Source organism: Passer domesticus, chromosome 5, assembly GCF_036417665.1.
Source record: "Passer domesticus isolate bPasDom1 chromosome 5, bPasDom1.hap1, whole genome shotgun sequence".
Classification (NCBI taxonomy): Eukaryota; Metazoa; Chordata; class Aves; order Passeriformes; family Passeridae; genus Passer; species Passer domesticus.
The window spans coordinates 45,753,222-45,781,077 of record NC_087478.1 but is presented as its reverse complement, the minus strand read 5'-3'; the positions used below and the strand labels follow the sequence as shown (position 1 = coordinate 45,781,077).

Here is a 27,856-nt window from a genome sequence, read left to right as displayed (position 1 = left end):
GTGTGGGCGCTGCGGTCCCGCTTCTACGGTAAATGAACCCTTTCACCGAGAGCTCAGAAACAGGAGTAATGTTTGATGTTAAACAAAAGCTATGCTTTTGTTTGTTTGGTTTATTCCCTGTGAGTGCGACACTTTAAATTTTTACTCTGGGGGAATTCTTTTGTGTGTCCCACGTCCCAGACTCAATGATCACACAGCTCTGTTTTGGTTATGGGACTGATGTGTTGATGAAGGAGCTGATTTCTGTCTCTTGCTGCTAATTCCTGTGACAAAAACCTACACCACTTCATGTGCTTTTAAAAATTAGCATGTGTTCATTGATTTTCATGGTGCCACTCTTTACTGATAGCTATTGAACTATTCCTTTCAATGTTTTGGGGTTTTTCCATTTAGTATTACTTTTTTGAACACAAACCAGGATTTTTTATTTATAGCTGCATTCATTTTAATGAGTCCCATCATCTTAATCACCTTTAGTAGTTTTCAGTGTCCATATGTTTGGCTTTTTGGGTTTTGTTTTGGTTTTGGGTTGGTTTTTTTTGTTGTTCTTTTTTTTTAAATGCATGGTTGAATTCCTCCCCTTCTTTATTCTTTTCTTCCACCTTGGCCATTTTTAGTACACTTATTTTTTGCTGTCGAAATGTGACACATATATTTAATGTTTCTCCAGGGAGTTATAGGGTCTTCAGATGATAGCAACACTCAGCAATTTACAAAACTACAAAACTTGCAGCTACAGACAACAACATATGGAGCAAATCATACAGTTATGCCTAAATTTTCAGTCTCAACAACTAAAATATCTGCATTAGCTACCCACAGCCTTGCAACCCAGTTTCTCAAATGTGACTCTAAGGCTCATCATGCACTTTAAAAACTTTCCCAAATAATCCCAACCACAAGCCAGGTGTATCTCATCATCAGTAAGTTTGTAATTTTCCCTATTGCTATGTGCTGTCTCCTCTTGATGGCCAAGTTGTTCTTTACCTTTTCCTGGGGCTTCTTGGTTCTTTTCTCTGTGTTCCCCATAGAAAATTACACCACATTAAAATGAATTTTTGTTCAGGAATGGATCTAAATCTCCACCAAACATCCCTGTTCTGCATGAGAGGCAGCAGGGCTGCAGAGGGAGGGCAGGATTAAAACACAGCAGCAGGATAACCAGGGCAGATTAAGCTGCTCTTTTCCACACTGCCTTCTCCTCCCGAGTTCAGGAGAAATGTAGCACCAGAAGCAATGTCAAGCAAGCCTTTCTCACTGGGAAGGAAAAGTATCCCAAATATTTATTTGACTCCTTCCCTTCAGACATTTTGCATACAGGCCGGAGATCACTGTGGATCTGTGCTTCTGCTCAGCATGGTGAAAAGGAAAAAAGAGCAGAAGCAAGACCAGCTTTCTAAAATCTTTCTTCACTTGTTCCAGATAGGTGGCATGAGCCTACACACCAGGTAAGCCCAGTCTTAAATCCCTCATTTTCAGTTCAGATTAAGAGAAGACCCTTTAAAGAATATTAACTAATTGTTTTGGAAATCTAGTTCCCCACATCGTGGATTTTATTTAGAAGGAAAAACAAAAGTTTCTGACTTCTGAATAGTCCTTAAGGTTTCCAAAAGTAAATAGCATCATGTTTTCCTGTTGCCCAATGTCATATTAACAAGAAAACCGCTTGAGTTTCTGTTTTGTGATAATTTCAAACTGCAGAATAAAATCCGCATCTAATTTTTAGGGTTATCATGGTTTTGATTTAAACATATACTTCCAATATTTATTCCATCTGAGAAGAAATCCAATCATTTCATGTTACAAATTAAATCACAGCTTCTATCTAATTTAAACTGATGAAAAAAACCCCACACTCTATGGGCCAAAAGGATTAGTTCTAAACACTATTAGCAGTGTTTGTATTCTAGTTTCCATATCTTTCCTGGTTGCATCTTTTTCCCCTTCACATTTATCTTGTGGCTGTTACAAAAGCAGACTATTCTATGAAGCATGTAGGTATGCTCCTTCTTGTAGGAAAAAAAAAAAAAAGAAAAAGAAAAAAAAAGAGAGTAGCAGAAGCCCTCACAAGCTGTGTGTTTCTGGGTTTGGGTTTGTTTTTTCCTCAGAAATGCTCTTAGCTGGGTTGCGCTGCTGCCGTGACCCCGCGCCGGGAGAGGCGCAGCTCCGGCAGCCAAGGCTGGGATTGAAACGGCTCGTTCTGATTGGCTGGCAGCATTCGCACCACCGACCAATCCTAGCGTGGTGTTTGAAAAGCACCAATAGCAGAGCGCTCCGTTCTGCGAGTGACGTCAGTGCGCCAGCTGTCCAATTGCAGCGCTGCCTTCTGATACCAGGGATTTGCATAAGGGCCCTATAAATAGGGCGGTAATCGCGTTACCCGGCACTGCGCTGTGAGCGAGCCCGTCCCGCGCTGCAGCCATGCCCGAGCCGGCCAAGTCCGCGCCCGCGCCCAAGAAGGGCTCGAAGAAGGCGGTGACGAAGACGCAGAAGAAGGGCGACAAGAAGCGCAAGAAGAGCCGCAAGGAGAGCTACTCGATCTACGTGTACAAGGTGCTGAAGCAGGTGCACCCCGACACGGGCATCTCGTCCAAGGCCATGGGCATCATGAACTCCTTCGTCAACGACATCTTCGAGCGCATCGCGGGCGAGGCGTCGCGCCTGGCGCACTACAACAAGCGCTCCACCATCACGTCGCGGGAGATCCAGACGGCCGTGCGCCTGCTGCTGCCCGGCGAGCTGGCCAAGCACGCCGTGTCCGAGGGCACCAAGGCGGTCACCAAGTACACCAGCTCCAAGTAGGGCGTCTCGGACCGTCGCTTTTAACCCAAAGGCTCTTTTAAGAGCCACCCACTTTTTCAATAAAAGGGCTGAATCAGTGGTTTTAGTGGGGAGGTATGTAAATAGCTTAACATCTGTGCGTTAATTATTAAATCACGTGGTGCTCTAGCAAGTTTAAATGTACATACAAATTTTTTTTATAGGTTTACCTTGCCTATGCGCGGTATATAAACTTACTCAACCTCTAATCCGGTTCCTTCTCAAACGGGATTTGAAAGCAGCTTGTCCAACTCAGAGTCCCGCGGGGGAAGGTGAAATAGTTTAATTTTCCTAAGGGTTAAATGCCTTTTACTCGAAACATGAAGCATTTACTTCCAGTGCACTGCAACATTAAAATAAAAAAGATTTTTTCTGCGTTGGCTGATTCATTCTGAGGCGGGTTAGTATAGGTAGCAGGATAACATTTTCCCAACGACGGGGTCTCGTGCTAAAAACACCAACGCCCCCGCGTCACGCAGGAGAAAGCTGCCGAGGAGAGGGGCCGGTCGGTGATCGGGGTGAGCCGGGGCGGACGGCGCAGGCAGCGGAGCGGTGCCCGCTGCGGCAGCGGAGCCGCGCTGCAGCCGCCGCCGGACAGCGCCGCGGCACGGCCCGCACGTTCCCGGCGCTGCTGCGCTCCCCTCCCGCCTTCCCCCGGCTCGGGCCGTGCAGAGGGAGGAGAGAGGGAGGGCAGGAGGGCGGTGTGCGGCGGCGCTGCCGCGGGGCCGGGGGCGGTCAGGGCCCGCGGGGCGGTGCGGCGGCGGCGGCGGCGCCAATGGGGGCCCGGCGCGGCACTTTCGAAGCGGGCCGGGCCCCGGGCAGAGGGCGCTCCGCGGGGCCGGGCCGGCACGGCCGCTATCGCACGGCTCCGGCTGCGCGGGGTGACGCGCCTCCCTTTAAAGGAGCCCCAATCTCCCAGGCAGGCGTCACCCGGCGCACTCGTGCCCCAAATCTGAACTTTATTAACGCCCTAGGTGCTCCCCCCAAAATCTCTAAGTGATTTGGGCTTGCTGGTGTATGACCGTAGTGTTTCAGCTCTTTTTGAGAGTAAGTGGGTGGCTCTTAAAAGAGCCTTTGGGTTTATTTAGATGAGTAGACAGACTCAATTTCTCTCATTCAGCTCTACTTCTTTTTGGGCGCCGCCTTCTTCGCCTTGGCCGCTTTGGGTTTGGCCGCCTTGGGCTTGGCCGCTTTGGGCTTCACCGCCTTCGCCTTGGCCGGGCTCTTCGCTGCCTTCTTGGGGCGCCCGGCCTTGGCGGCTTTCTTGGGGCTCTTGGCCGCTTTCTTGGCCGCTGCAGCCGCCGGCTTCTTCGCCTTCTTGGGGCTCTTCTTCACCGCCGCCGCCTTCTTGGGCTTCTTGGCGGCGCTGGCGGGTTTCTTCGCCGCCGGCTTCTTGGGCTTGGCAGCCGGCTTCTTCTTAGTCGCCTTTTCTTTTGTCTCGCCCGGCTTCTTGTTCAGCTTGAAAGAGCCGGAGGCGCCGGTGCCCTTGGTCTGCACCAGGGTGCCCTTGCTGACGAGGCTCTTGAGCCCCAGCTTGATGCGGCTGTTGTTCTTCTCCACATCGTAGCCGCCGGCGGCCAGCGCCTTCTTGAGCGCGGCGAGCGAGAGCCCCTTGCGCTCCTTGGAGGCGGCCACGGCCTTGGTGATCAGCTCGGTGACGCTGGGCCCCGCGGGCTTGCGGGCCTTGGAGCCGCTCGCCGCCTTCTTCGGCTTCTTGGCGGCGGCCTTGGCGCCGGGCGCGGAGACGGCGGGAGCGGCTACGGGCGCGGTCTCGGACATGGTGCGGCAGCGGGGACAGCACTGGGCCCGGCGCTCGCCGGCCGCCCCCTATTTATAGAGCGGAGCCGCGCGCTGATTGGTGCGCTGCAGGGCCCGCCCCGCCGCTCGGCTGAGAGCGCCCGGCGCGCCGCTCATTTTGTGTTTCTTAGGAGCCGAAAACGGGTGTTTTTGTCAGAATTTCCGCCACCGACACCCCCCCAGTTCGCAGCGGCGTGGAGAAGAGAGACTCTTCTTGCCCTCGGCCGAGTTTCCTTTCGAAGAGGCAGCGGGTGAGCTAAAAAAGAGGCGATAAACACTGAGTCCTGGACCTGAACAGACCTCGGGAGACAGAAACTTTTGTTTTTCCTTCTAAATAAAATCCGCGATGTGGGGAACTGGATTTCCAAAGCAATTAATTCGTGTTCTTTAAAGGGTCTTCTCTTAATCTGAACCGAAAACGAGGGATTTAAATGGATATTTTAGTCGCAATTTGATTTCAAAGAGGAGTAAGTAACACAGGCTCATCCTGAGCACTGAATATGGATTAGAAATTAGCTCCTTTGTCCAGAATCATTTCCCTCTTTCAAAATAATTAAGAGAAATTCAATTAGTGCATTATGCAGCAAGGCAAGGAGCAGGTTAAAGTCCCGTGAAGGGTTTTTTGTCCCACCAGAGGAGGTGACTTTTTACAGCACAGCAGTTTGTGCTGTGCTGCCCACTGTACACAATGCAGACACGGTTCCCTCGTCCTCTGGTACACAAACACAACTTTCTTAATAAATTAGGTGACATAAAAACTTAACACGGCCAATTTTTGTTAATAATGATAACCAGTGCCCTATCATTTCATGATCTGTCAGTGATTTTATTTTAATACAGCTGGATTGGCAAAAATCTGAGTCATCATTGTTTAAGGAGCCACTGCTGCCGCTGATTTTCCCGCTGCTTGAGCAAAATAAAACTCGCTCGAGTGATGTGTGAGGATTCACAGCAACTTCCTAAATATTCCATTTTCTGACTGTCCAGTGACTGACCCCTCCATTGGGATTAATACCAAAAATGTCACGTCTTGATGTACCTGCTGCACTGAAAGAGTGGCTGCTAAGCAAGAGGGGGGACAGTCCTCAAAGCACCTGTCCGAGACAAGCCTCAATTAAAAATAAATGCACGTTGTTTTTCAGAGGACAAAGCATTAAAATAAACATTCTCTGATGTGTTTTTTAATGCCTACAATCCATTGTTTTGACCAAGGCCTGTAAACTCCTTTTCACCTCTTGGTATTGTAACTGCTGGGGGTTAAATTCTAAAATTCTACTAAAATTCTGGACAATGTTATGATTCGAGTAATTCATGCTTTCAAATTTATAATTATTAACACATGTTTTTTGACCTATAATAGCAAATTTTCCGTTTCCATTTCAACATATTTATGGTTTATATTTATCACTATGTATAAGATAGAATCAAAACTGGCAACAGTCCTTTTCACCTCAGGTCGCCTGTGTGTTGTGAACAATTGAAAATGAACAATTACCATCAAACTCTTTCAGATTTGGGGCAGAAAATGGGCTCAGCAGCTCAAAGATTTTCAATGAAATGTAAGGGATTAGTATCTCAGAATGCCTTTTAATGAAAAACAACAACAACAAACAAAAAAAAAAAAAGAAAAAAGAAAAAAAACACAAACAAAACCGAAAAAACTTCAGACAGTATCTGTAGGTCTAAAAGTTGTGTACGGGGGGCAGGGCTGTTTTTACAGACATCAGAGAATAACCTGAACGTCACACAGGGCCCGGCTGAAAAAGGAGAGGCATGAGGGGGCTGGGGGCTCTTTCCTGCAGTCCTAACAAACTTTCTAACCCCCTTCAGCACACAGTGATTTATTTTACTAGAGTAAATTTTTCAAAGTTTTATCTTAATTTAAGAGCTAAGATACAAAGCTTTTGGGGTGGTTTGGTTTTGGATTTTTTCCAAGAGCTAAGATTTTAAAAGGATTTGGGGTGTTTAAGGGGAGATTGGGTTTTTCAGCTTTTGTTTTTGCTTTTTTGAGGTGATTGGGGGGGGGAGAAGGAGGGGAGGTGTGTTTAATTTGTTTTTTTTTCGCTAGGATGTACAGCTCCTTTTATGAGGAAGTGGGTGGCTCTGAAAAGAGCCTTTGGGTTACTTTTTTGAGGTTGGGAACGCTCCTCGGGTTTTTGTTTCACTTGCTTTTCGCCTTGTGGCTGTCGGTCTTCTTGGGCAGCAGCACGGCCTGGATGTTGGGCAGCACGCCGCCCTGCGCGATCGTCACCTTGCCCAGCAGCTTGTTGAGCTCCTCGTCGTTGCGGATGGCGAGCTGCAGGTGGCGGGGGATGATGCGCGTCTTCTTGTTGTCGCGGGCCGCGTTGCCCGCCAGCTCCAGGATCTCGGCCGTCAGGTACTCCAGCACGGCCGCCAGGTACACCGGCGCGCCGGCGCCCACGCGCTCCGCGTAGTTGCCCTTGCGCAGCAGCCGGTGCACGCGGCCCACGGGGAACTGCAGCCCGGCCCGCGACGAGCGCGACTTGGCCTTGGCGCGCGCCTTCCCGCCCTGCTTCCCGCGCCCGGACATGGCTCCTGCGCCGCTCCCGCGATCACGTGTGCCCGCGCCCTCCGCGCGGCCGCTCTTATAGCTCCGGCGCGAGCCCCGCTGGCCCTCTGATTGGCTGCGGCGCGCTCCGGCTCGCTCCGACCAATGGCGCTGCGGATCCAAATTCGACCAATGGGAGCCGCCGGCGGCCGCGCGCTCCCGGCCCCGCCCGGCCCCAGCGGCGGGAGCGCGGCCGGCCCGGAACCGGGGAACCCCTGTCTGACGTCATCAGGTAGAAGTTGCTTAATAAAGAAAGAATTTCGTGTTTCAAGAACTGTGTTAAGTTCCATCACACAACATGCATTAGGCGGGCGGGCTCATGTAGATTTTACATCTTCTCGGTATAGAGAACTGCCGTGCACACATTTTTGATTGTGTCCAGAATTTGTGAAAACAGATTCAAAGTTTTCAAGTGTAAGTTTGGTTACCTACTAACTTTGTCTCCTTAAAGCAGATTTAACCTCAAAACATGGTGCATTCAGCTAAGCCTGAAACTTACAACCAACTAAAAGTATTGTTTGAGGTATCTGATAGTCTGCTATCCTAAAACTATTATCCACAACTAAAACTATGTCAGTCAATCTTTTAATATTAAAATTATTTTTAATTTTAATTGTCTAATTTTCACTTAAGGTAGCCTGTCCATGGTGCACCCAGTAGGTATCTGAGGCCTGATATGAGGCAAACCTCCCAATCAGAGTATATAAAATAAATTGTTTTGTAATTATTAGTAGTATTTCAGGGCTTAGGTTTTTAATAGCTACCCATAAAGGTTAAAAGGGATAATTTAGGAACTTAAGAACATAGCAGAAGCTTAGTGGGAAAAAGTGAGTATATGTTATTTACAATGTGATTATTACTGTTCTGAGGTTCTGAATGCTGTATCATCTTCCAAGGCAAGTGAAGAACCCTCCCCCTCTCCACCTGCCTGCTAGGTTCTCACAAATCACAGAGAAAGTGGTATTTTGATACACTGAACATTTATTGTCTCTCACAAGACAAAATGAAGTTTCCCCAGCCAACAAAAATCCATCAAGATGACCATAAAGGGGAGAGGATGCAAAACTCCAGTGTACAGTATATGCAACAAATTACCTCCCTGACTACCCTGGAAGAAAGATGATTGATCAACCTCACTGCAACTAAAAAACATGATTATAAAATATTTACAGAAAGAAAAAAAAAAAAAAAACCAAACCCAGTACAGAAAATAAAAACTGGACAACCATTTGTGTATAAAATGCTGCTAACATTTTTCTGGCTCCTTAAAAACCTGTTCCACTACCCTCACCAGAGCACTCGGGGTGTGTAAGGATTTTGGCAGGGAATAGTCACCCCCATCCCCAGAGTATCATTATCTCCCTCTAAGGAAGGGGGAGGACTTGAGGGGAGCAGCATCGCCTTCTCTACTGCGATTTCCTTTCACCAAGTGGCTCTGAAAGGAGGTCCCCAGGCACACCTCAGCTGCAGCGGTCTCCAGTCGCAGCACACTGGCAAGTTAACCTGTGGGTAGGGAACTATTTCCAGACATGCCCTTTCGTTGCTTGCAGGAGGACTTTCCCTTCTTCTCCCTCCACAGTGATCCGATCCGCGCTCAGAGGGGCAGGAAAGCTGACTAGGACTACGACAGGTCACAGGAGACCTTCCATTTCTTTCATGAAGGCTTCATACACATCATCCTTTGTCTGTACAGAGATGGGGGCAGTCGAGCCAGCCTTAGGGGCAGCTTTGGTTAGCGGGAGGGCGGGCTCATCCTCCTGCTTCCTCTGGGAGGCGGCGGCAGCGCCTTTGTTCTCGCGGCGCACGCGCAGGGCCGTGGGCACGAAGCGCGTGATCTCCGCCTTGGGGTTGGTGATCTGCGGCTTGGCACTGATGGTGGCCGTGGCTTTCTTCTCGATGGTGGCCGCGCTGGTGTCATCCGCCTTGGGCCGCTGAATCAGGCTGGGGGGGGCACTCAGTACCCCAGGGTTTGGAATGGGAGCTGGTGGGAAGAGCCCAGGTGGGGCAGGTCCTAAGGGAGGCACCAGAGGTGGCCGTAACATGCCTGGGCGAGGAGGAGGGATGCCTGTAAGAAGAAATGAAAGCGTGAGCTCTCTCCACATCTGGGAATTTCAAAATATTTGAGAAAAAAAGTGTACAGGCTCAGAACGTCAAGAACAAAAAGCAAAACAAAGCGACCCCCAACAAGATGCAGCAGTGCTGGCTTCAAAAAAAAAAGGTTTTCAAATCTGCACTAAATGTCGCATTGAAAATGCTGCTCTTCGGGCTCTGAAAGCCACAGGAGCTTGTTTATTGCTCCCTATTAAATTTAAAGTTATAATCTGAGAATAAAGTTTCTTGACAATCCATCCCACTGGAATTTCAGTCATCAGAAATGTCTGACCCAGGCACAAAAAATAAATGTTCAGATCTCCAACTCATTTAGTGGAGCACCATTACAGCACCCAGAGGCTCTTCAGAAAGACTCCAGTTTAAACTCTGAAATTCCCTTTTTTCAGGGCAGATTTCTTGCTACCAAACCATGCACAGCATTTCCTTGTTATTGCACAGAACAATGTAATAGCACATGGCACAATACACCACAGAAAGGAACAAAGGCAAACTGGCAGCCAATTATACCTCACTGGGTTGACCACCACAGCCCAGACTGAGAAAAGAAAGCAAGAAGGGAGTTGGCACTGAAACAATCAGAACCCCTTACCTGGAGGGGCAGGAGGGGGCAGACGAGGAGGAGGACCACGTGGAGGAGGACCTGGGGGCAGGCCTGGTGGGGGGCCTGGGGGAGGACCAGGTGGTCGCCCCGGGGGAGGACCAGGAGGCAGCAGTCGAGGCAAAGGCCCACGCAACCCTGGTAAGCCCGGAGGTCTCAGGAACGGAGGAGCTCCTGAAAGCATTCATATAACAAACAAGATATTTAATTCAGTTAAAAACATATCCCAGCCAACTATCTCATCAGCTAAGGATACAGATCTTCAGCCTATGAATGAAAGCTGTATTACCCAGCTGCCAGATTAAATAGTTTCTAAAACTCTCAAGCAAAGGCAGCAGCTACACAGTTAAAGCATCTTTATGAAAGTAAAGTCTATAATGGAAAAACAGTTCCTCCCCATTTAATTAGGTTGTAACTGGTAACAGCTTCTGAGCTGAGTATGTCAGAATTTAAACAGCTAAGAAACCTTTTTCTGTGGCATTTGATTTTTTCTTCTGGTTTAAAAATAACTACCTTTGCTCTTTTACTCTGCTTCGTACACTGGGTCTGCTGCTGTCTGCCAGTGTTGGCTCTAACAAAGAAAACCACCAGGAAGGCTACAGCTACAGAAGCCTGAAGCCTCAAAAGCAAGGTAGAGGCACAATGATGCAGCCTGATGACAGACAGGTCTCAGTAAGTGGGTACATATACTCCATCTGCAACACATCCTGCAGCTTCCAAACTCCCGCACTGATGCCGCTGCCTGAGAGCCTGCATCCCTCAAAGCAGGGTAAACCAAGAACTCACCTGGAGGAGGGCCAGGAGGAAGGCCAGTGGGTGGGCCTGGGGGCCTCAGTGGAGGGGCTGGAGGTGGCCCCAGGGGAGGAGGCCCAGGCATGGGAGGTGCCTGTATCTGAGCTGGCGGCACCGCCTGCGCACTCTGCTGCTGCTGCTGCGCCTGGGAAGTCGCAGTAGATGACCCGGACTCTGCAAGTGCCTCCTCACTGAGCTGCTGCTGCTGCTGCTGTTGCTGTGATGTCTCTTCAGACTCTGAGTCCTCTTCCTCCTCCTCCTCTTCTTCTGAATATTCCTCCACTTCTCTCCCTTCTTCTGGAATTTCCTGGCCTGGATATGGAGATGATACCCTTACAAAATCTGTCTAAGTGTAACATCTTTGTGAACGTCAGAGAAAACTGAGTACACAGAATTGAATGAAAAGAAGCAAGAGAAAGGTAAACCTTTCTTCAAAGGGAAGAAATCTGACCACTTTTTACTGTTAAACATAAAATGAAAACAAATAAAAATAAAAGAAAAATCATTACTGCTCTAGAGAGAGCTCTGACAACAAGAGCTGTGTGCTCCTCTGGGACCTGAAACTTGTACTACCAGCCCAAACTTCTGCTATTGAATCTCTGCCTTAAAGGAGTTTGTGGGGAGGCAAGGTAGCAGGGGGTTGGGGACACAATGCCACAATAAAAGAAATCCCCATGTTCAAGAAACTCCTGCACCTTTGAAAGATACTGGAAAGATACTTTTTAAAACAAACAAAGTTTGTTCCATTGGTTAACTTATCTCAGCAGAAGGGCATTTTTAGGGAGTACAAATCCTTACAGGTTACATGCTGAGCACATAGACAATGTTACCCTTTCACCAAAAGATTTGTATTTCATTTGAACAACTGTTTAAGTTAAGCAAGAAAAGGTTTTGAATAAAAAAACAGTAAATTGCTACTCTTAGCTTCAACTCAGCTATGCAAATCACACACATTACTTAAATATAAATTTAAAAAAAAAAACCTACAAAACATAAAAAAACCCAAACAAACAAAAGAAAAAAAGAGCAAAAACCAAACTAAAACTCAAATACCTAACAAGAGCTGACACTCTCAGCAGAGCCTACATTATGACAGTAAAATATTTACTCTATGAAATAAAACTTGTGCAAAGTAAGCTGCCCACAGAAACCTTAACTGGAAGCGTGATGGCATCTCACCACGTATGATATCCACCTCACTCACCTGCCATTCGTAACATCATGGCCTGGAGTGGAGTCAGCTCTTTCATGTTCTTTTTCTTTTTTCGTGACTTCCCAGGCATGTCTGCAAACCTGACACTGTGACCTGGGGAAAGCAGGGTACAGGTAAGGGTGGCAGGAGGTGGGAAGAAAATAAGAAAACTCAGATAGTTATGTCCATACCTGGTATGGATAGCTTATCAATCTAACATAGATAGATAACTAGGTAACTAGATAAGAGTTAGTGCTGGTGTTTCTGATTGTTTCAAGTTTTGCTAACCCAGTATTCTCTACCAACTGGCCTCCCCCAGGCAAGTGAGCATATTTTACACTGAGGTTTAATTTTGTAGGGTATCTTACCAATGCTACGATTCAGGTGAAAAACAGTTTGTGAGCTATAAGCTAACACAACTTTTAAGAAAACAGGTTTATCTGAAAGTTGCTTCACTTCTAGATAACCTCCTTCTGACCCATTTATTAATAAAAATCCTTTAGCTGGAATTTAAGTGAGTTAGAACATTGTTAGTTGACTAAATAAATTACACACACACCCTCAGCTCTAGCAAGTAGTGTTTTTCTTTTGAAAAATCAACCTCCAGTCTCTCATTTCCCCTTCATACCTGATTTCTTTTCTTCACCACCTTCCCTCTCCTTGTCATTATCACGATGCAGGAAGTCCTCTCCTTCACTGTCTGCATCTGACCTATCGCTGTCACTGTCATCGCTGCTCTCATCGTGCTTATCTTGATCCATATCCTCAGGATAACCTTCATCTTCACTAGTGCTGGACATGTCATCATCATGGCCTCGCTGTCCTGCAGAAAGCAAAGTATTAGGAAATGCATGAACTCCAAATACAAATTATTCTTTCACACCAGTGTATGTTTACAGTCACAACATTCCCCTTAGCAAAAGCTTGGACAAATTGGCATCCCTTTACTTTTTAGCACATATTTTTAAAGGATATTTTGGAAAATCTGTAAGATTTCATATTAACCTGCTTATTAATTTGCACAGCAACAAAGTGAAGGCAACTGCTACTGCAATTGATTCATCAACTTCTATTCAGCAATTGCCCATCACTGAAATATTTTGATGTTTTCTGGCATGAAATAAAGCTAATTCATCTAGTCAAAAAAGCTTCTAAGGATGATACAGCAACTGTATGAAAAACAGGACCTATGTTCTCCTAGCAAATGCACACTCACGGCTGGTTGTGGGTTTTGTTGTAGTTTTGATTTGGGAGTGTTCATTTTAAGGGTTTTTTAAATAGACAATTTCTCTGAGAGTGATTGGGTTTTTTTAAGGGATAATATGAACAATGTTTCAGCACTGGTAAAGGTTCATCCAAAAAAATCTAATCTGTGAAACCTAACAAAAAAAAAGTATCTGAGACATGTAATTAAATGTTTCAACATTTAAAAATACAGCTAAAGTGCAGATATTATGATACATCTGAATTACCTCAGAGAAGCAATCACTCAGGGAGAGTCCTTCAAATGGTGCTAGCATTCATACTGCCCAGAGAACATTTTGTCTGGGGCACACTGCATTCACAGCAGTACATGCACAGCGACACAGAGGTCAAGGAAAACCGCAGAGAGGAACGGGGAAGTCCTTACCTGCTTCAGAACTGTAAGAAATCTCCTCCTCTCGCCGTCGAGGAGCCACGTCCAAGTTGAAGCCCACCTTACGGCCATACATCTGTAGGACCTGAGGAGGGGGTGGCCCTGGTGGAGGGCCAGGGGGCTTCCTGCCTGGAGGTAAGCGAGGAACACCAAGCCCCGGAGGAGGAAGCACAGAAATGGACCGAACTGGTGGTCTGGAAATGAGAAAGGTAATGAGAAATGTAGGAACACAATTAAAGCAAATGTGCCTTTAGGAGAATTATTTAGCCTTCTCTCACCACTGCTTATGCAGACTTCTAAAAAGAAACGTGAACATTTCAAAAGTACAGATTTGACACAAGGAGTTTAGAACATCAAACAAAGACATGACTGAAGAAGATCAGACAAAACCTCCTCAGAAAGCAACTGAAGACAATACTGAAAAAAATCAAGTATTGAATCCTACCACAGAAGAAGACTGAAATAATCACAGTTGGTGAAAACAGAAGGCTATTCAGAAAGAAATAAACTAGCACTAGAATGAAAAAAAAAAGAAACCAAACTAAAATCAAGCAAACTAGGAGTTTATATGAACTATTCATATACACTGAATATGGCAGCAGGACAAAAGAACACATATAGGGAAATTTAAGGGGCATTGATGTTCATAACAGTAGGGCTCTAAGTTTTCCTGATAGGAAAAAGACAAAAACTAGAAGGCATAATGTATTGCTGAAAGAAATTCAAACAAAAAGCTGTGATAGTGGGGAAAGATTAAGAGCTTTGGTTAAAAGAAAGCACAATTCACTTGCACAGAATTCCTGACTTCTGTGAGTCAATACACCTCTGCTTCTACCCCTAGCTCCTGCCCCATAATATGAGTGCTTCCATTTTACTTCCCCTGTAACTTTCTTATTCCACTTACCCATAGGCTGATGTCTTCTTGAGGATGGAAGGTGGCTGAGCCCCTGGAAGGGGAATGTCCTGTATGAGGATGTTGGAGGGAGCATGAGGCATATCTGGTAAGGGGATACTTTCCACTTCAACATGCTGAGCATTCTGGAAAGGAGGGGGGAAAAAAAGAAAAAGAGAATATGTTACTTCCACAGAAGCTACTGCACAAACTTTCTACTTTTTAAACTACAGAACACATGGATTCTGGCACCACTTGTCAAACGTGCCTGTTCTTAGGGTGTGTTATCTTGCAGCAGTCCATGAAAGAAATCTGAGGAAGTGTTAACAGTAAAAGCTTTCAATGCAAACCAAAGCACTTGCACCCATGAAAAGCTTTAGTATTTCAATCAAAACTCAGTCAGGTTTTCACCTTCTTTTAGACCTTCAGTCTACAAAATGAAGAGGCTGCAGACAAGTATGGCTGTGCTTTTGTGTTTTTTAAGTATTCAAGTCACAGACTGCTGCATGTTCCAAAGGAAAGGAAAAAAAAGAAGTCTTGCAGATCCTTGCACTTGCACAACACTATGTTTTCCAGCACGGTAGGAAGGAATATTAGAGAAAGACCTTTAAAGAAATGCCAAAGGATTCTCATTATTTCCAGCAAGATATTTAGCAGAAATGCACTGAAATATCAATTGCACACTCACAGGCGCTCTCTTTAATACAAAAAATGAAAGGCTGATATTGTTGATTTGCAAGAGAAATTTCCCTTTCCTCCTTTCATTCCAAATGAGGTCAGCATATCAGAGACAAACAGTGACCTGACAACCACCACACTGTCCTCACTGAAATGCTCTGAGGTACCATGCAAATTAATATTTCATATGGGCCACAAGATGCTGAACTCACATAAACCTCCCTTCCTCTGTACCAGTCACACCTAATGAGCAGAGAGAATACACTGCCACAGTTACAACACTCAGATACAGTAAGCATTACCTTGACAGCATCAAAATACTGGCTGAGTTGTGCTCTCTTCTGCTCGTACTCCACTTCCAGCTTGCGCAGCTCTTTGTAGATGTCAGGATTTTCCTTCTCGTAGAGCCGCAAGATACGTTCAAAAGTCTCACGGAGCTTCTTGCGTTTGTCCTTCAGCACTTTCTCATTAAGTTGTGGCTGCTGTACTGGGTTAAATTCTGATCCAAGACAGCAAAAAAAAAGACAAAAAAATTTGCAAATTACTCTACTGCACAACTGTGATGAACGAAACTATTTCAAAGCAAGTTCCAATCCCTGCCTTCAGGAAGTCTGCAGCCTTATAACAATAATCCCCTCCTTGAATTCTACATTAGCAGCACTCACACACACTAATTGTTTTTCTTATTAATCATCTTCTGGGGAAAACATTCTCTTTGATGGCACCACAACATCTCAAATCATAATCAATCCCCAGATGTTCACAGAATCTCCCCTTCTATCAGGAAAGGAAAAAAATTACTCTATTTCAGCCTCCCCCACTGGCAGTTAAAACTACACTGTGCATCTGTATAAACCAGGGTCTAAGTCCAACACCTGGTACCTCTCACTCACCCATCTCATCCAACTTTTCCATGTCCCGGATAATCTGCTTTGGGTCTTTCATCTTCAGTACAGCTGCTCGGACCATCATCCGTTGCTTTTTGTTCTAAAATCAGAGACCAAGCAGACAGAAAAATTTCAGAGTAGAAAGACACAAAATATCTGTTACCCCTTTCTCAGTATTGCCAGGCTGAAGAAAAAAAAAAATCACACCTCAGAATGCCCTGAAAACATTCACCATGGCACAAATCAGCAGCAAATGTAGTTAAAAGTTCTGGTAATTTTAATTCCACTATCTTGGTAATTGCAAATGCTACGATCATTTCTTCACTCCAAGACACATGCAATCAACACAATAACCAACTGACAAAATACATTAGAACACACTAAGAAGTGTCTGACTCTTGGATGCTTTATTTGTTTGGATTTTCTTTTTATTTGGTTTGTTGCTTGCTTCTTTGCTTTGTCATTTCGGGGGTTTTTAATTACTAAGTACTTCCAGCAACGTTTCACAAATAATTACAAGTTAAAGAACAGCTGTGGATATGTTTACTCCAAACAAGACTTCTATGGTTTTTGGAATTACGTGTTTGGATAGTATTTCCAAAGTCAGTCTTAGGATGCCAACCAAAATATCCACAATCTATTCATGGCACTTTACAATCACACGCATGATACATAGTATAGGAAATGCCAACCACATGTTCCCTATCTCTTTAGTTACCTTCTTTAGTTCCCTCTTCCGAGCTTCCTTCCCTAGAAGGGAAAAAGAAAATAAGAACTTGAAAGACAAAATCAAATTAATGAAGAACCTTTCCTTCATCAAGACTATTGCTGTTTCTCAACAGCTCACTCATTTTACAAAGACTTACTGCAACTCAGCTTTTCAGTGAAAGAGAAACATAGCATGAAATTGATTTCTATTTCTTCTCTTTTATATGGGAAAGAAAAAGATACTGCAGTCTTCATGTCTCCAGAAGCAAGGCTTTTTCCATACCAAAAAGAACAATAGGCAACCAAAGTCATGCAATCATGAAAAGATTGCTGCACAGAAGCTGAACAACACATTTTAAAAATATATAGGCTTTGAGAATGCTTCTGAAATAAAGCATATCCACTGTGGGAGTCCGGATTGTCTTTATTCACAGAGCACTGATAACACCTGGCATGTTACCAAAAGTAGAAAAAAACCCAGTAAGATAACTCCCCCATCTAACCAGAGCATCTGCAAAATTTGACATGTTCCTCACATTCCTGCCTGGGGCAGATTACCTCTGTCCCAGGCAGCAGCCTGCAGCTTATCCTACAGCTAAGTACAAAGGCCTTCCAACACTGATAACCAGTGGAAAACCAAGAGGTAAATACCTAAGAGAAGCAAGAGCATGACAGCAAGCAGCCTTCCCAGACAAAACTGAGATAAGGTTTTTCAAGTTAGAGAAACTCAGTTCTGATCCACAAGTGAGGATTCTGTGCTCAGGGAAAGCTTTTTATCTGCTCCTCCAGGCACTCCCCATTCCCCCTGCTCAGCTCTCATGGATACTTACGGGCCTGGTCCGTGGGATTCATAAACTTCCCACTCTTGGTGGATGATGTAGATCTCCGCCCCATTTTGATCTTTTTTCTTCCGCCTCAAAAAACAAAACTTAAAAAAGAGGGAGGGACCTGGAAAAGAGGGCATGGTTTCAGGTCCTACACACTGGTAGCTTGAGGATGCTTGATTCTCTTCTTTCTATCAGCAAGTTACAAAGAGCACAAATATCTTTAAGGTCCTCAAACCTGACCATGAGCTCAGCATCTGTATCAAAACTGCCCTACCCCAACAAAGTACCACTATTTAACTAAATACCTACTTCCTACTCCTTTAGTAGGTTATAATTTTAACCTAACTGTTGAGTTTGCTAGTATTCACATTACAACTCAAACCAAGGAGCTTTGTGCTCACACTATGGAGGGGTGCAGGGCAGGGAGAAACACGTATTTTATTCTTCTAAGAGCATATCAGAGTTTAGCTTCTCATTCACTCTTGTAAGTGCTCTCCAGTTTTCACCTTTCTGTTTCAAATGTTTCTCCACAGATCTCCTCCCTTCCTCAGACTTCTAACTGCCCTGATATCTCTCCCCAGCCCCCACTGCATCAGCAAGAGTAGGATTATTCTGCAAAAAATTATTTCCTGTCTTTAGAGATTTCTTCAGCTTGCAGATGACTATTTAAGTGACCAAACTACAGCCAGGGATGTTTCTTCTCTCCCTCCCCCTCCAAAACTACCTTCTGCAAAAACACTGGGGTGGGTTTTTTTCCTTTTGCAAGACACTATCGCTTCCTTAGGTGGGAAGCTCACCAAGCACAGGCAGGAGTTACATTTAGACACCTTATCACCCATCTTTCTACTATTTAAAGACTAAAAGGAAAAAGAACAAACTCCCGAAACCTCGACTCCACATCTTCTAAGGACCCAGACTAAAGAGCTTCAACGCAACAAATTAACGGCCGAAGGTGGAAAAAAAAAAAAAAAAAGTACAATCAACAACTAAATTAATTATTCTTTTGGCCACGGGGGAACGGGGCAGAAAGGCTCCCCTCCTACTCCCGCCCGATGGCAGGAGGAACAAAATGAGGGAGCGGGAGCTGCCGCCTCCTCCCGCCGGCCTCTCTGGTGCTCGCGGCCCAGCCCCGCCGCGCCCCTCTCACCGCTCCGCCCGGCCGGGCCCGGCTCCGGCTGCCCCCGCCTGCCGCGGCCGCGCTCAGCCCCGCCGCCCCGCCGCCATCTTGCACCGGCACCGAGTGGCGGCGCGGGGCCGCGCTCCGGAAGCGGCGGCCGCAGCTCGATGGTTCCGCCGCCCCTCGCTCCGCCTCGGAGGCCTCCACTCTATGGTTGGGCCTGGGGAGGAGCGGGAAGGCGGGGCGGGAGCCTGGACAGGGACAGGGACAGAGACTGGGATAGGGACAGGGATAGCGATAGCGGTAGCGATAGGGACCAGCGCCCCGTCGGCCCCGGCGGGCTCTGGGAGCGGGTGGACACACGCGGTGCGCCCGTAAGGCCAGCGCTGGAAATGGGGCTGGGAACGCGGCCAGGGCGGCCCGTGCTCCCTCACGCTCTCGCGGAGAGGTCCCCAGAGCGATCCCCTGACACAAGGCAGAGCCCGGGGAGGCGGGGGAGCCGCTGCCCTCGGGCAGTGAGTGCAGAGCGCTGCGGGCGGGGCTGCCGCGGCCTCAGGCCGGTCCCGGTTTGGTTATTGCGGGCCCGGCCTCGCGGCAGCGCTGCTGCCCGGCGAGCGGGGCTGGCATCGCTCCGGGCGAAGGGAGCGGCAGGGGTAATCTGATACCAGGGCACCGCAGAAGCTGCTCTGTTCCTTGTCTCTTCCTACAGCCCCCGAAGCGGCGAGGCTAGTGAACACCTGGTGGGAGCTGTTTTGTGTCACCCTCCAAAGTACAATTTCCAGCAAAAGTCCACAGCCCATGAGGAACCAGGATGAAGATGCACGAAACATCAATGTGCAAGCAATAAAGTACGGGTGCAGGCTAAAAAACTAGCATGCCGGGGAGAAGATGTAGAAAGGAAATTTTTCTCTGCACAGGTGGTCAGATCTCTGGGCAGGATTGCTGGACTCCCTGCTCCCGGTGAACATCCATGCAACACAATGTTGTTATAATTTTTCAAGTAATGGAGATCCAGTTGGCTAATTTGTAAGGATCATTGCAGGATGAGTAAAACACTGTAAGCTGCATATTGCATTAATGCCAGCATTTAGTCACAAGCTGCACAAAGTCAAAAATCAAGGAGCATCCTCAGAGCCAAGGCTTTGAGAGCTCTCAGTTCCTATGGAGTCTTGCTGTGCACATGCAGAGCATGGTCATCCCCACCTTGTGCCTCTTTGGCATGTTCTCTTTGTATTATTCTTGTCACCAGAAAAAACGTTCAGCTGGGCAGATTTTGGTTGCAACCATACTGTTTTTCCACATAGATTTGGACACAGCTTATACTGGTTTGGGCTGATTTGCAGTTTTTTTGAGGCTGTTCTTATTTGGAATACATATATCACAGTTTTAATTCTTAATCCTTTGTCCAGAACAACAGCTTGAGCAAAGGCAGAGCACTCAGGAGGATGTGATGGAAAGCTGTGGCCATACACATCCCTGTCAGGTGCCGTGTCACTGCAGAGGGGGATGGCTGAGTCATCGAAGGTTAGCTGCACCTCACAAGGCTTGGGGTCTTCTGTCCTGGCAGTCCTGGGCTCAGTGGGGACAGTGGTACTGCCTCAGCCCTGACTGCTTTCTCTCAGCAGTGTCTGCTGCTTTGGAGGACAATAGTCCTCTCACATTTTTCACTTGGTACTTCTGTCACACTGAGGGGCAGCTTGAAGGAATCTGGAGGGGAAATATCAACAGACTGGTTATCTTTGGAGCACCAAAGATAAGACTGGCCAGAGCATAAGAGAGAGCAGGAATTAAATCTGTTGTGGGGAAACCCGCTTTCCTTAAAGTCCACCAGGAACAAGGCTATACTAGATATAAACTAGTAGTTTTATACCTCTGTGTTCCTCACTGCGTACCTCACTTCCCCTGACACTGCTTAGCATTTGCATTCAAGAACATGTGGGCAAATTGCTTGAAAAATACAACAGATTTGTTTTCATTTGACTTCACTATTCTCATACAGCAGTGATCAGCAATCTCTCCAAGAGCTGATTTTAGTTCCTAGTTTAGAGTGTACATTTACACATAGAAAACAGGAGCCAGGAGCTCCTACCTCTCCAACACACAGATATTGTGTTCCACTCACTGACAGTCTCTTTTCTGTAAACAGAGTGCCATTTGTGTCAGGAGACAAGAGATGTTCCATCTTGGACAAGTGATGTCTCAGGTCACCACATCATCCACCACAATGCCTCGTGTAGGCAGTGCTTTTTGCTTCCACTGAAGTGCCTTTCCTGCCTCACACAGCCCAGTCTGCAGCTGGTCCCAGTTTCTCAGTCCCTGGCACCCATCTATGCTCCTGATCCCTGGGCTTTCTAACCCTGATGACTTGGCAGAGCTGTTGGGTGCCAGTTTCATTGCCATCTAGTGGCTTTTGTGTATAAAAGGGAAGAGGAGTCAGAAAATATTAAAGAGAACAGAAATGGAAGAGAATAAAAACCCAACAAAACAAACCCCTCCAAACCCCAGAATGGAAGGATTGTGTATCTCACCCATTTCTTTATTTCATAGGCACCATCTAGTTATTAATAAATTAAGATTGTTAATATTGAATATTAGCAAACATGTATGAATTTGAACATGGTTTTAGTATGGGGGAAGCTGGTACTAAAAAAGGAACATATGAACAACCCTACTAGATTGGTTTATCATGGATTAAAACAAATATTAATTGCATGTATAATGAAGCTTTCAGTACTTCTTTGTTATTTGGTTTATGATTGGTTTTCAGACAAAAAGAAAAAAAGTACAGAAAAAAGAAGTCTACCAATACTCATGTACCTTTTTATTAATTCTTCAATTACCTTTTTTTTCTAAGGTCAAGAAAAAAACAATTCACAGCAAATCAGAACAAGACAGTACAAATAATGCTCTTGCTTCCAGCTTTGGTTTTAAAATCTGAAAAATAAGGACAGTTGGTATCATATTGTGAAATACAGAATCTGAGCACATTTCTTGGCAGTCCCACATTGGTGGGATCAGGTAAAGACTTGAAAATAACTTTAATTTAATAGGGCTGCAATCCTACAGGCACTTGTACATGTGTATAATCCCACTCCAATCAACAAAAGAGCAACTTTGCACAGAAATTTTTACATGTGTGTTGGCAGGAGCAGGGCATCACAAGCACAAGAGGTTATTCGTGGCACACCCGAAATGCAGCAGCTGGTTTCTCTCAGTGGTGGAGCAAGGCTGTGCCTGTTTGCATGTAGGCCCAGGCTTCTCTCATCTGCCAATCTACCGGGATTAGAATTTATTTAAAGAAGATCTCTTGCTGGCGCCTTAGGAGGGCAGAAAATAGCAGTTAAATATGCTTCAGCTAGTCCTGTAATTGAATTCAGTCTATCAGATTTAGCACTAAACCACACTAAGAGTTTAGCAACCACAGATGTCTTTGCAAAGCCTCCAGATGCTGGCATGAATTGCCTTGTTGAAATTGTTTTCTCCCATTGTGTTGTCATCTTTGCTATAGAAACACACCTTCTCACCACAACCAGTCCAGCAGTCTGTATTATTATCTCTGGTATGAATTACAGTTCAAGGTTACCTACAATGCTTCCCAGAAAATAAGCTTAAGGAAAGGTGCAAAGTATTTGAAACATTGCCCCCCCACGAAACACCTGTAAACCAGTTCTATTAATATATTTTAGTGCCAGTTTCCTGAACTGTCACTTTTCTTGTTCTGCTGCCACAAATAAGAAAATAAAAAGCCATCAGTAATTCATTTGTCGTAATGAATCCAAGGCATAAACTGCTGCAGCTGCTGTGACAGCAGAAGAGTGAGCTCCACCTTCATTTACTGAACTTGCTGTCTCACCAAAGAAGTTACTTCATGTATGGCACGCTGGTACTTTTCTGAAGCTGCTTTAAACTCAGCCAGGTGCTTCTCGTAGCTTCTCACAGCTGTCAGAAGCTGACTCCTCTCCACAGCTCCCAGGATGGCATGGAGAATCATCTCAAGGCCAAGCCCGATAATGGTAATGCTGACTCCCCCAAGAACAGATGCCCCAATCTGGGCAAGGACACCGATGAGCTTGCTCACAGTGAGATTTAAATGATTGGAGCCAAGAAGTTTGATAGCTACCATTGCAGCTGTTGAAGTTGCTTCTCCAAAAATAATGGAAAAAACTCTCTGGGCTATTGCAATTTTCTCCAGCTCAGGCTCTTTGATATCATACAGCTTCTGGTACAGCACTGGCTCGAGCTTGTCCTTCATGTCACTATCAATCTTCTGCACCTGATGCTGAATCTCACTCATCACTTGAATGATGACCTCACAGTTTTCCTTGACTGTACTGCTCTCTCGCATCTCAATGGGGGTAATAGCACAGCCCAGGTGCTCATTCAGCACTCCAACCAGCTCGTTTGTTGCATGGAAATTCGTGGACATACAGTCAAGCAATTCCTGATGCAGATGGATCAGTTCTTGCTTTCTTTTGGGATTATCTGGGTAAAGGAGGTCACTCAATGCCATTCTTCAGAAACAGGCTACTTCAAGAGAGAAAAGAAATTTCTTATTCTGTTTTGCACCCATAACCATAGCCCTTAAAGAGAAGTGAAATCTGCTTTGTCCCTGCCCCCCTGGTTCTTTTCATACTGAGCAAGTCAAGTCCCAAGGCATAGCTTGTAAATGTAGAAATCTTAATTCTTGTTCTGGATCTTTGCCAAGTGATTGGAAAAAGATCTTGTAAGACATTGGGTATGCTCAGAGCAACAAAAATAGCTAACAAATATGTAATGAGCAGATTGGTAAAAAGGATGTGGGCCATTGGCAACTGAAGATTGAAATTGAAACTCAGCCTTGGAAACTGAAGGTGGTAGAAGCTGAACTAGTTCACTAAAAAATGGAACAATATCATCTAATCAGCAAAATTAAAGAAGTGGCTTAAACATTAAAGGGTTGTTCCAGGCACTCTTTTCTATCAGCCTATATTTTTCATTTAGTGGCATCCAATTTTTCAGCAGGCATGATGATTGGTGGATATGGTTTGTGTCACAATAATGGTATTTTATGCCAGTATACCTTTTTCCTCTACCATTCCAGAGAAAATGATACTATGTAAGCATTCTGTGCTTATACTAAGAAGCTTACTCTCTGAATTCATAGTGAGTAGCAAAATTGTCTATAATAACCTCATCCTAACCTATATCACCTTACTTACATCTCTCACTGTATTTCCTCCCCTGATATTTATTTCTTCATAAACTGCATGCCAACATGGAGTCCAAAGAGACTGATCATGGAGGGATTCCTCATCACTAAGGATCATGGAGGAATTCCTCCTCACTAAGATTCTGTAATCAGCACTGTCACTTCTCTTTAACCTATCACCAGCTGCAAAGTGAAAACACTTTTGCATGATTTCAGCTTAAATGCAAACATCTTTGCTATGGGGGCAAACTATGAATGAGTAGGATGACTCATTTCTTTATTGGTACTTTTCATGGTCTCAGCCTTCTTATTGCAAATCTGGGCCACTTTTGTGCAGTGCTTTGCATTTTTCTAAGATGTTTTTCTTCTTCCTGTTGGTGCCTACATATCACAGTTAGAGCTACAAATAGTTATGTGTAGGGGGCTACCCAGATTTTTCTTCTTAAAAAGATACCTTTGTGCCATTTTGGTCCTTTGTAATTCTTGCACTATGTGTTAGCTGCAAATCATCTGACACTGACCCAGCTGTATTTTACTAAACACACCCTCCCCCACAAGGTCACTGTAGAAAACCAGAATGATTTCCACAATCCCCTGCCAACTTTTAATCTCAGTGTTGAAACACAAGCCAGTCTGAAAAGAGTTTTTCTTCCCCAATATTTTGCACAGTACTGTATTTTTCTTTCAGCCACTTACCTTGTATCTCTGCCAAGAGAATAAACTGCTTAACACATCTTCTTATACAAGCTGTAGGGAGCCAAATACATATACAGTAAAGGTTTGTGATTTTCTGGAAACATAAAGCCATTATAATGCAGGCAATGATTTCATATCAATCCTGCCTCAGGGATGTTGCTGGCTTGCTTTCTAACTCAATGTGATACTAAAACCTTTCCACTCCGGTGCTGTTATTTTTGTAAGGTCATTTGTTTTCCCTTATTGGTACAAACTGAGAAGACAAATTGTTTTAGAAGGAATAGCACTTCAACAAACATTTTACATACCAGACAGGTGTGGAGAATATTTTTAGAATCTGTTCATTACATATGATTATTTCAGCTTTTTACAGCTGCTCTAGATTTTATATCTCCTAATGCTAAAATTACTTCTTACTCTTCACATTAGCACTTTCATCAGCTTTTATATTTTCCTTTTAGAATTAGGCAGGCCACATATATTTCTGTATTTCTATTTCTCCAGCTCCAGGGAGATTTACCACAGAAACTTTTCTAATTCAACATTTACACTGCCTACCTGATTTGGTCTGAATGCTCCTGTTGAAATGTGTGTGGGACAGTAACTTCAGCCTCTTTCCCCTCTGCTCGCCTGGTGTTTTCCAGCAGCATGTGATGAGTTAGGGATCCGGAGGCTGGGCTTCAGCTGCATCCTGTGCCTGCCTGCCTGTCATTAATTCTATTGTGTGATGTTTACCCAGATTCATCTCATTTTCTTCCTTCTCTTCCCTTCCTTCCGATTGTAAGAGAATTCAGTTTACTCAATGCTAGTTCCCAATTACTAGATCCTCCAAAGGCCTTCTGTTCCTAGAGAGAATGGGTACAGCACAAATCCCTCCTGCCTGCTGCAGAGGTGCCATCACAGGCAGCTACAGCCATGGCTGAATGGGGATGGTGTTACTTGCTGTCCTCAGAACACAAAAGGTGTAGGACAGCACTTCTAATTCAAATAGATACAAGATTATGTTTTTTACTGGTTTCTATTGTTTATAAATATAAACATTAATGCTTGCACCTATGCCTTGAAATAATGAATTTTTGCAATGACTGCTTTTGTACAAATTACAAAATTGTAATTTGCTTCTGCAAATTACAGAAGAAAAACTGAATGGTCCCACATCAACAGAAAAATAGACACCACAGAGAGTGGAAACTGTCCAGTAAGACAAGCTTGTACATATGCCTTCAACCAAGCTAGACATCTTTCATGCTCTTGTCCTTAGAAAGGTGGACCTGCAGCCCACAAGGGTCTCACTAGGAACACTGCTTCCACCATAGAGGATGGCTGAGTTCTCAGATGAAAATATAAGATGAAGCGTAAAATGTGTACTTTGCAATTGCTGACGTGTTTTCACCTGAAAGCTGAGCTGCTGTATTCAGCTCCAATGAATACAGTCAGAGTGCCAAACTCTCTTATTGTTGGAGCTGTGGGCATGAGAACATAAGCTGAAAGAGAACACTAAATGATTTAACTGCTATACTTCTGGAAATGTCAATTGGTTGTGACTGCTGAGTATTTTCCACTGAGAATGCCATGTAGTCCTGAAATACTTCATGTGATATTGAACTGAATTGAATTGATCAGGCTGGCAACTGCCTGTTTGTCACATTCTGGAAACTGATTTCAGGTCTTCTGTGTTTGCAGTGGATGCAAATTATTTTCTTCTAGAGCCCTCATCATTTGCAACAAGACAGAAAATAATTTAAACAATATGAAGACAGTTTTGTTCCTGCTTTACTCTGGATCTTCTGGGAAGGTTAATAGCTATTATTGCAGGCCTATTAACTTGGAGTAAATAGACTTGAGCTGGGGTGTCTGTCATCCTTCCTTGCTGCAACTTGCCAGGTCTCTGATGCCATGAAAGTAGAAGTGGTGTGGAGTCCCAGACTCAGCTCTGAACAGCAGTGAAGGCTAAAATGAGTTTTGCCATTTCACACAATTTCAGACCCTTTTTGCCATGGAAAAAAAAATGGGGGAAAAGGCAGATGGTTGAACTGAGTTCTGAAAAAAAAGTTTTTAAAAGTACACAGTGGGACAGGAAGTTGCAATTGCTTGAACACTTCAGACTACACATCTGACCACAGCAATAGCTGATGAAACATGTCTGCTGCAACCAGTCCAGCTTTACAGGACTCTGGTGCAAGCAAAGGCAACATCAGGAGTGGTCTCTGAGCTGCACACTATCCCAGGACTGTATCTCTAGTTGGCCTTGTGGGAACTCGGAGGTGCAAGCAGAAGTTCATAACTTTCTTAGCAGTCAAAATGGTATGATGGGCACCCAAGCAAGGAGAATGTTTTGTGCTTCCACCTACCAGGGGATGCTTGTACCATGTAGTCAGTGTATTAACTGACTAATATAAATAAATCACTTTTAAGGGAACTGTAGCCTGACGAAACGTGGCATTACTCAGTCTTCAATTGCTTGGTCCCTTGAACATAGATGTCATGCGTTTGACTTTGCTGTGTCTATTCCCCCCACCCAAAAATGGGAGTTCAATTCTGTGTACACCCACCAGTACATTCAAACTGAAGGATTATAGTTCTGAGGATGATGTAAAGTACTTATTTTCTAGGACTTACACAAATTTACCACAAACCACCAAAATGTAAGAATAATTAATTTACAGCACTTCCCTTACTTTGAAGATTTCAGCACAAAGTCATACTTCCTGCAGCCAACAGAGTAACAATACTTGCAGCTGTTTACACCATATTTTGCTGGCTGCTTGGTAAGGTCCTAGAAAAGGCTGTCAAGAACTTTTTCTATGTTTTCTTCCAACAAATGTCTTGGGGAAGAATGGGTCAGCTGGGTTAGCAGTTTGGATAATTGATTTCAGAAATGTAACAATCTAGCCAGAAATATATCCACCTTTATTCCTCTGTAATTCCCGTGTAATAATGCCTTCTGGATTTCTTCTGTTTGCTTTTCTGAGTCAGACACCACTCCGGAGATGTTAGTTCATCTTGTTTTTAAGAGTGGCAAAGAAAGGTTGTTCGGGGTCTGCCAGAATCTGCACGACTTAATGCACTTCTCTGTCTCTTCAACCAACACAATAATCCGACTCCTTGATGCACGTCTTGGCACCAACTTTCCCTGCTCTCAAAGGAGATATGCTCAGCTGCCCAGTTACCCACTTGAATTTACTGCCATGGTGCCTTCCACATCCCACAGACTGACTCTTTCTCACTAAAAATAAAGGCATTAAGAGATCTGTAAGGAGTCCAAAGTCCCTGTGTGTCTTTCCTGAATGCCTCAGGACAAAGCTGCCTTCAGTGAAGGTTATCCCTGATCTAGTCTTCAGAAAGGC

At 44.9% G+C, this 27,856-nt stretch overlaps 5 protein-coding genes and 1 long non-coding RNA gene across 8 annotated transcripts; 2 read left to right on the top strand and 4 right to left on the bottom strand.

Moving 5' to 3' along the window:
• Nucleotides 1-2,374: 2,374 nt before the first annotated feature.
• Nucleotides 2,375-3,188, top strand: LOC135300451 (histone H2B 1/2/3/4/6). The gene has a single exon (XM_064419920.1). It carries the CDS (start codon nucleotides 2,422-2,424, stop codon nucleotides 2,800-2,802), a length of 381 nt encoding a protein of 126 aa, XP_064275990.1. The 5' UTR covers nucleotides 2,375-2,421; the 3' UTR covers nucleotides 2,803-3,188.
• Nucleotides 3,189-3,872: 684 nt separating this feature from the next.
• On the bottom strand, nucleotides 3,873-4,628 carry LOC135300449 (histone H1). The gene has a single exon (XM_064419918.1). The coding sequence runs from the start codon at nucleotides 4,597-4,599 to the stop codon at nucleotides 3,943-3,945; it is 657 nt and encodes a 218-aa protein (XP_064275988.1). The 5' UTR covers nucleotides 4,600-4,628; the 3' UTR covers nucleotides 3,873-3,942.
• A 1,996-nt stretch (nucleotides 4,629-6,624) lies between these two features.
• On the bottom strand, nucleotides 6,625-7,203 carry LOC135300450 (histone H2A). The gene has a single exon (XM_064419919.1). It carries the CDS (start codon nucleotides 7,166-7,168, stop codon nucleotides 6,779-6,781), a length of 390 nt encoding a protein of 129 aa, XP_064275989.1. The 5' UTR covers nucleotides 7,169-7,203; the 3' UTR covers nucleotides 6,625-6,778.
• A 946-nt stretch (nucleotides 7,204-8,149) lies between these two features.
• Nucleotides 8,150-18,792, bottom strand: WBP11 (WW domain binding protein 11). Its single transcript, XM_064419914.1, has 12 exons — nucleotides 18,656-18,792; nucleotides 17,512-17,629; nucleotides 16,692-16,723; nucleotides 15,980-16,073; nucleotides 15,389-15,585; nucleotides 14,421-14,554; nucleotides 13,511-13,710; nucleotides 12,509-12,703; nucleotides 11,893-11,994; nucleotides 10,683-11,000; nucleotides 9,888-10,070; nucleotides 8,150-9,251 (listed from the first exon to the last, which is right to left on the bottom strand). The coding sequence occupies exons 2-12, from the start codon at nucleotides 17,573-17,575 to the stop codon at nucleotides 8,818-8,820; spliced, it is 1,953 nt and encodes a 650-aa protein (XP_064275984.1). The 5' UTR covers nucleotides 17,576-17,629; nucleotides 18,656-18,792; the 3' UTR covers nucleotides 8,150-8,817.
• Nucleotides 18,767-21,468, top strand: LOC135300453 (uncharacterized). Of its 2 annotated transcripts, XR_010362323.1 has the most exons (4): nucleotides 18,767-18,838; nucleotides 19,335-19,585; nucleotides 20,035-20,149; nucleotides 20,772-21,468. It is a non-coding gene; the product is annotated as an uncharacterized LOC135300453 (long non-coding RNA). The 2 variants fall into 2 exon arrangements; XR_010362322.1 differs by lacking the exons at nucleotides 20,035-20,149; nucleotides 20,772-21,468 and having other exon boundaries at nucleotides 19,335-19,633.
• SMCO3 (single-pass membrane protein with coiled-coil domains 3) lies at nucleotides 21,455-27,804 on the bottom strand. Of its 2 annotated transcripts, none has more exons than XM_064419917.1 (3): nucleotides 25,068-27,804; nucleotides 24,510-24,560; nucleotides 21,455-23,149 (listed from the first exon to the last, which is right to left on the bottom strand). In XM_064419917.1, the coding sequence occupies exon 3, from the start codon at nucleotides 23,133-23,135 to the stop codon at nucleotides 22,458-22,460; it is 678 nt and encodes a 225-aa protein (XP_064275987.1). In that variant the 5' UTR covers nucleotides 23,136-23,149; nucleotides 24,510-24,560; nucleotides 25,068-27,804; the 3' UTR covers nucleotides 21,455-22,457. The 2 variants fall into 2 exon arrangements, with proteins under 2 accessions (XP_064275987.1, XP_064275986.1); XM_064419916.1 differs by having other exon boundaries at nucleotides 21,458-23,152; nucleotides 25,068-27,799.
• Nucleotides 27,805-27,856: the final 52 nt, after the last annotated feature.

Coding starts and splice junctions, on each gene's coding strand:
- LOC135300451 (XM_064419920.1), top strand. CDS start 2,422: ATGCCCGAGCCGGCCAAGTCCGCGCCCGCGCCCAAGAAGGGCTCGAAG.
- LOC135300449 (XM_064419918.1), bottom strand. CDS start 4,599: ATGTCCGAGACCGCGCCCGTAGCCGCTCCCGCCGTCTCCGCGCCCGGC.
- LOC135300450 (XM_064419919.1), bottom strand. CDS start 7,168: ATGTCCGGGCGCGGGAAGCAGGGCGGGAAGGCGCGCGCCAAGGCCAAG.
- WBP11 (XM_064419914.1), bottom strand. CDS start 17,575: ATGGGGCGGAGATCTACATCATCCACCAAGAGTGGGAAGTTTATGAAT. Junction 16,724..17,511: donor GAATCCCACGGACCAGGCCC/GTAAGTATCCAT, acceptor TTTCCCTTCTAG/GGAAGGAAGCTCGGAAGAGG. Junction 11,001..11,892: donor CATGATGTTACGAATGGCAG/GTGAGTGAGGTG, acceptor CTCCATATCCAG/GCCAGGAAATTCCAGAAGAA.
- SMCO3 (XM_064419917.1), bottom strand. CDS start 23,135: ATGGCATTGAGTGACCTCCTTTACCCAGATAATCCCAAAAGAAAGCAA.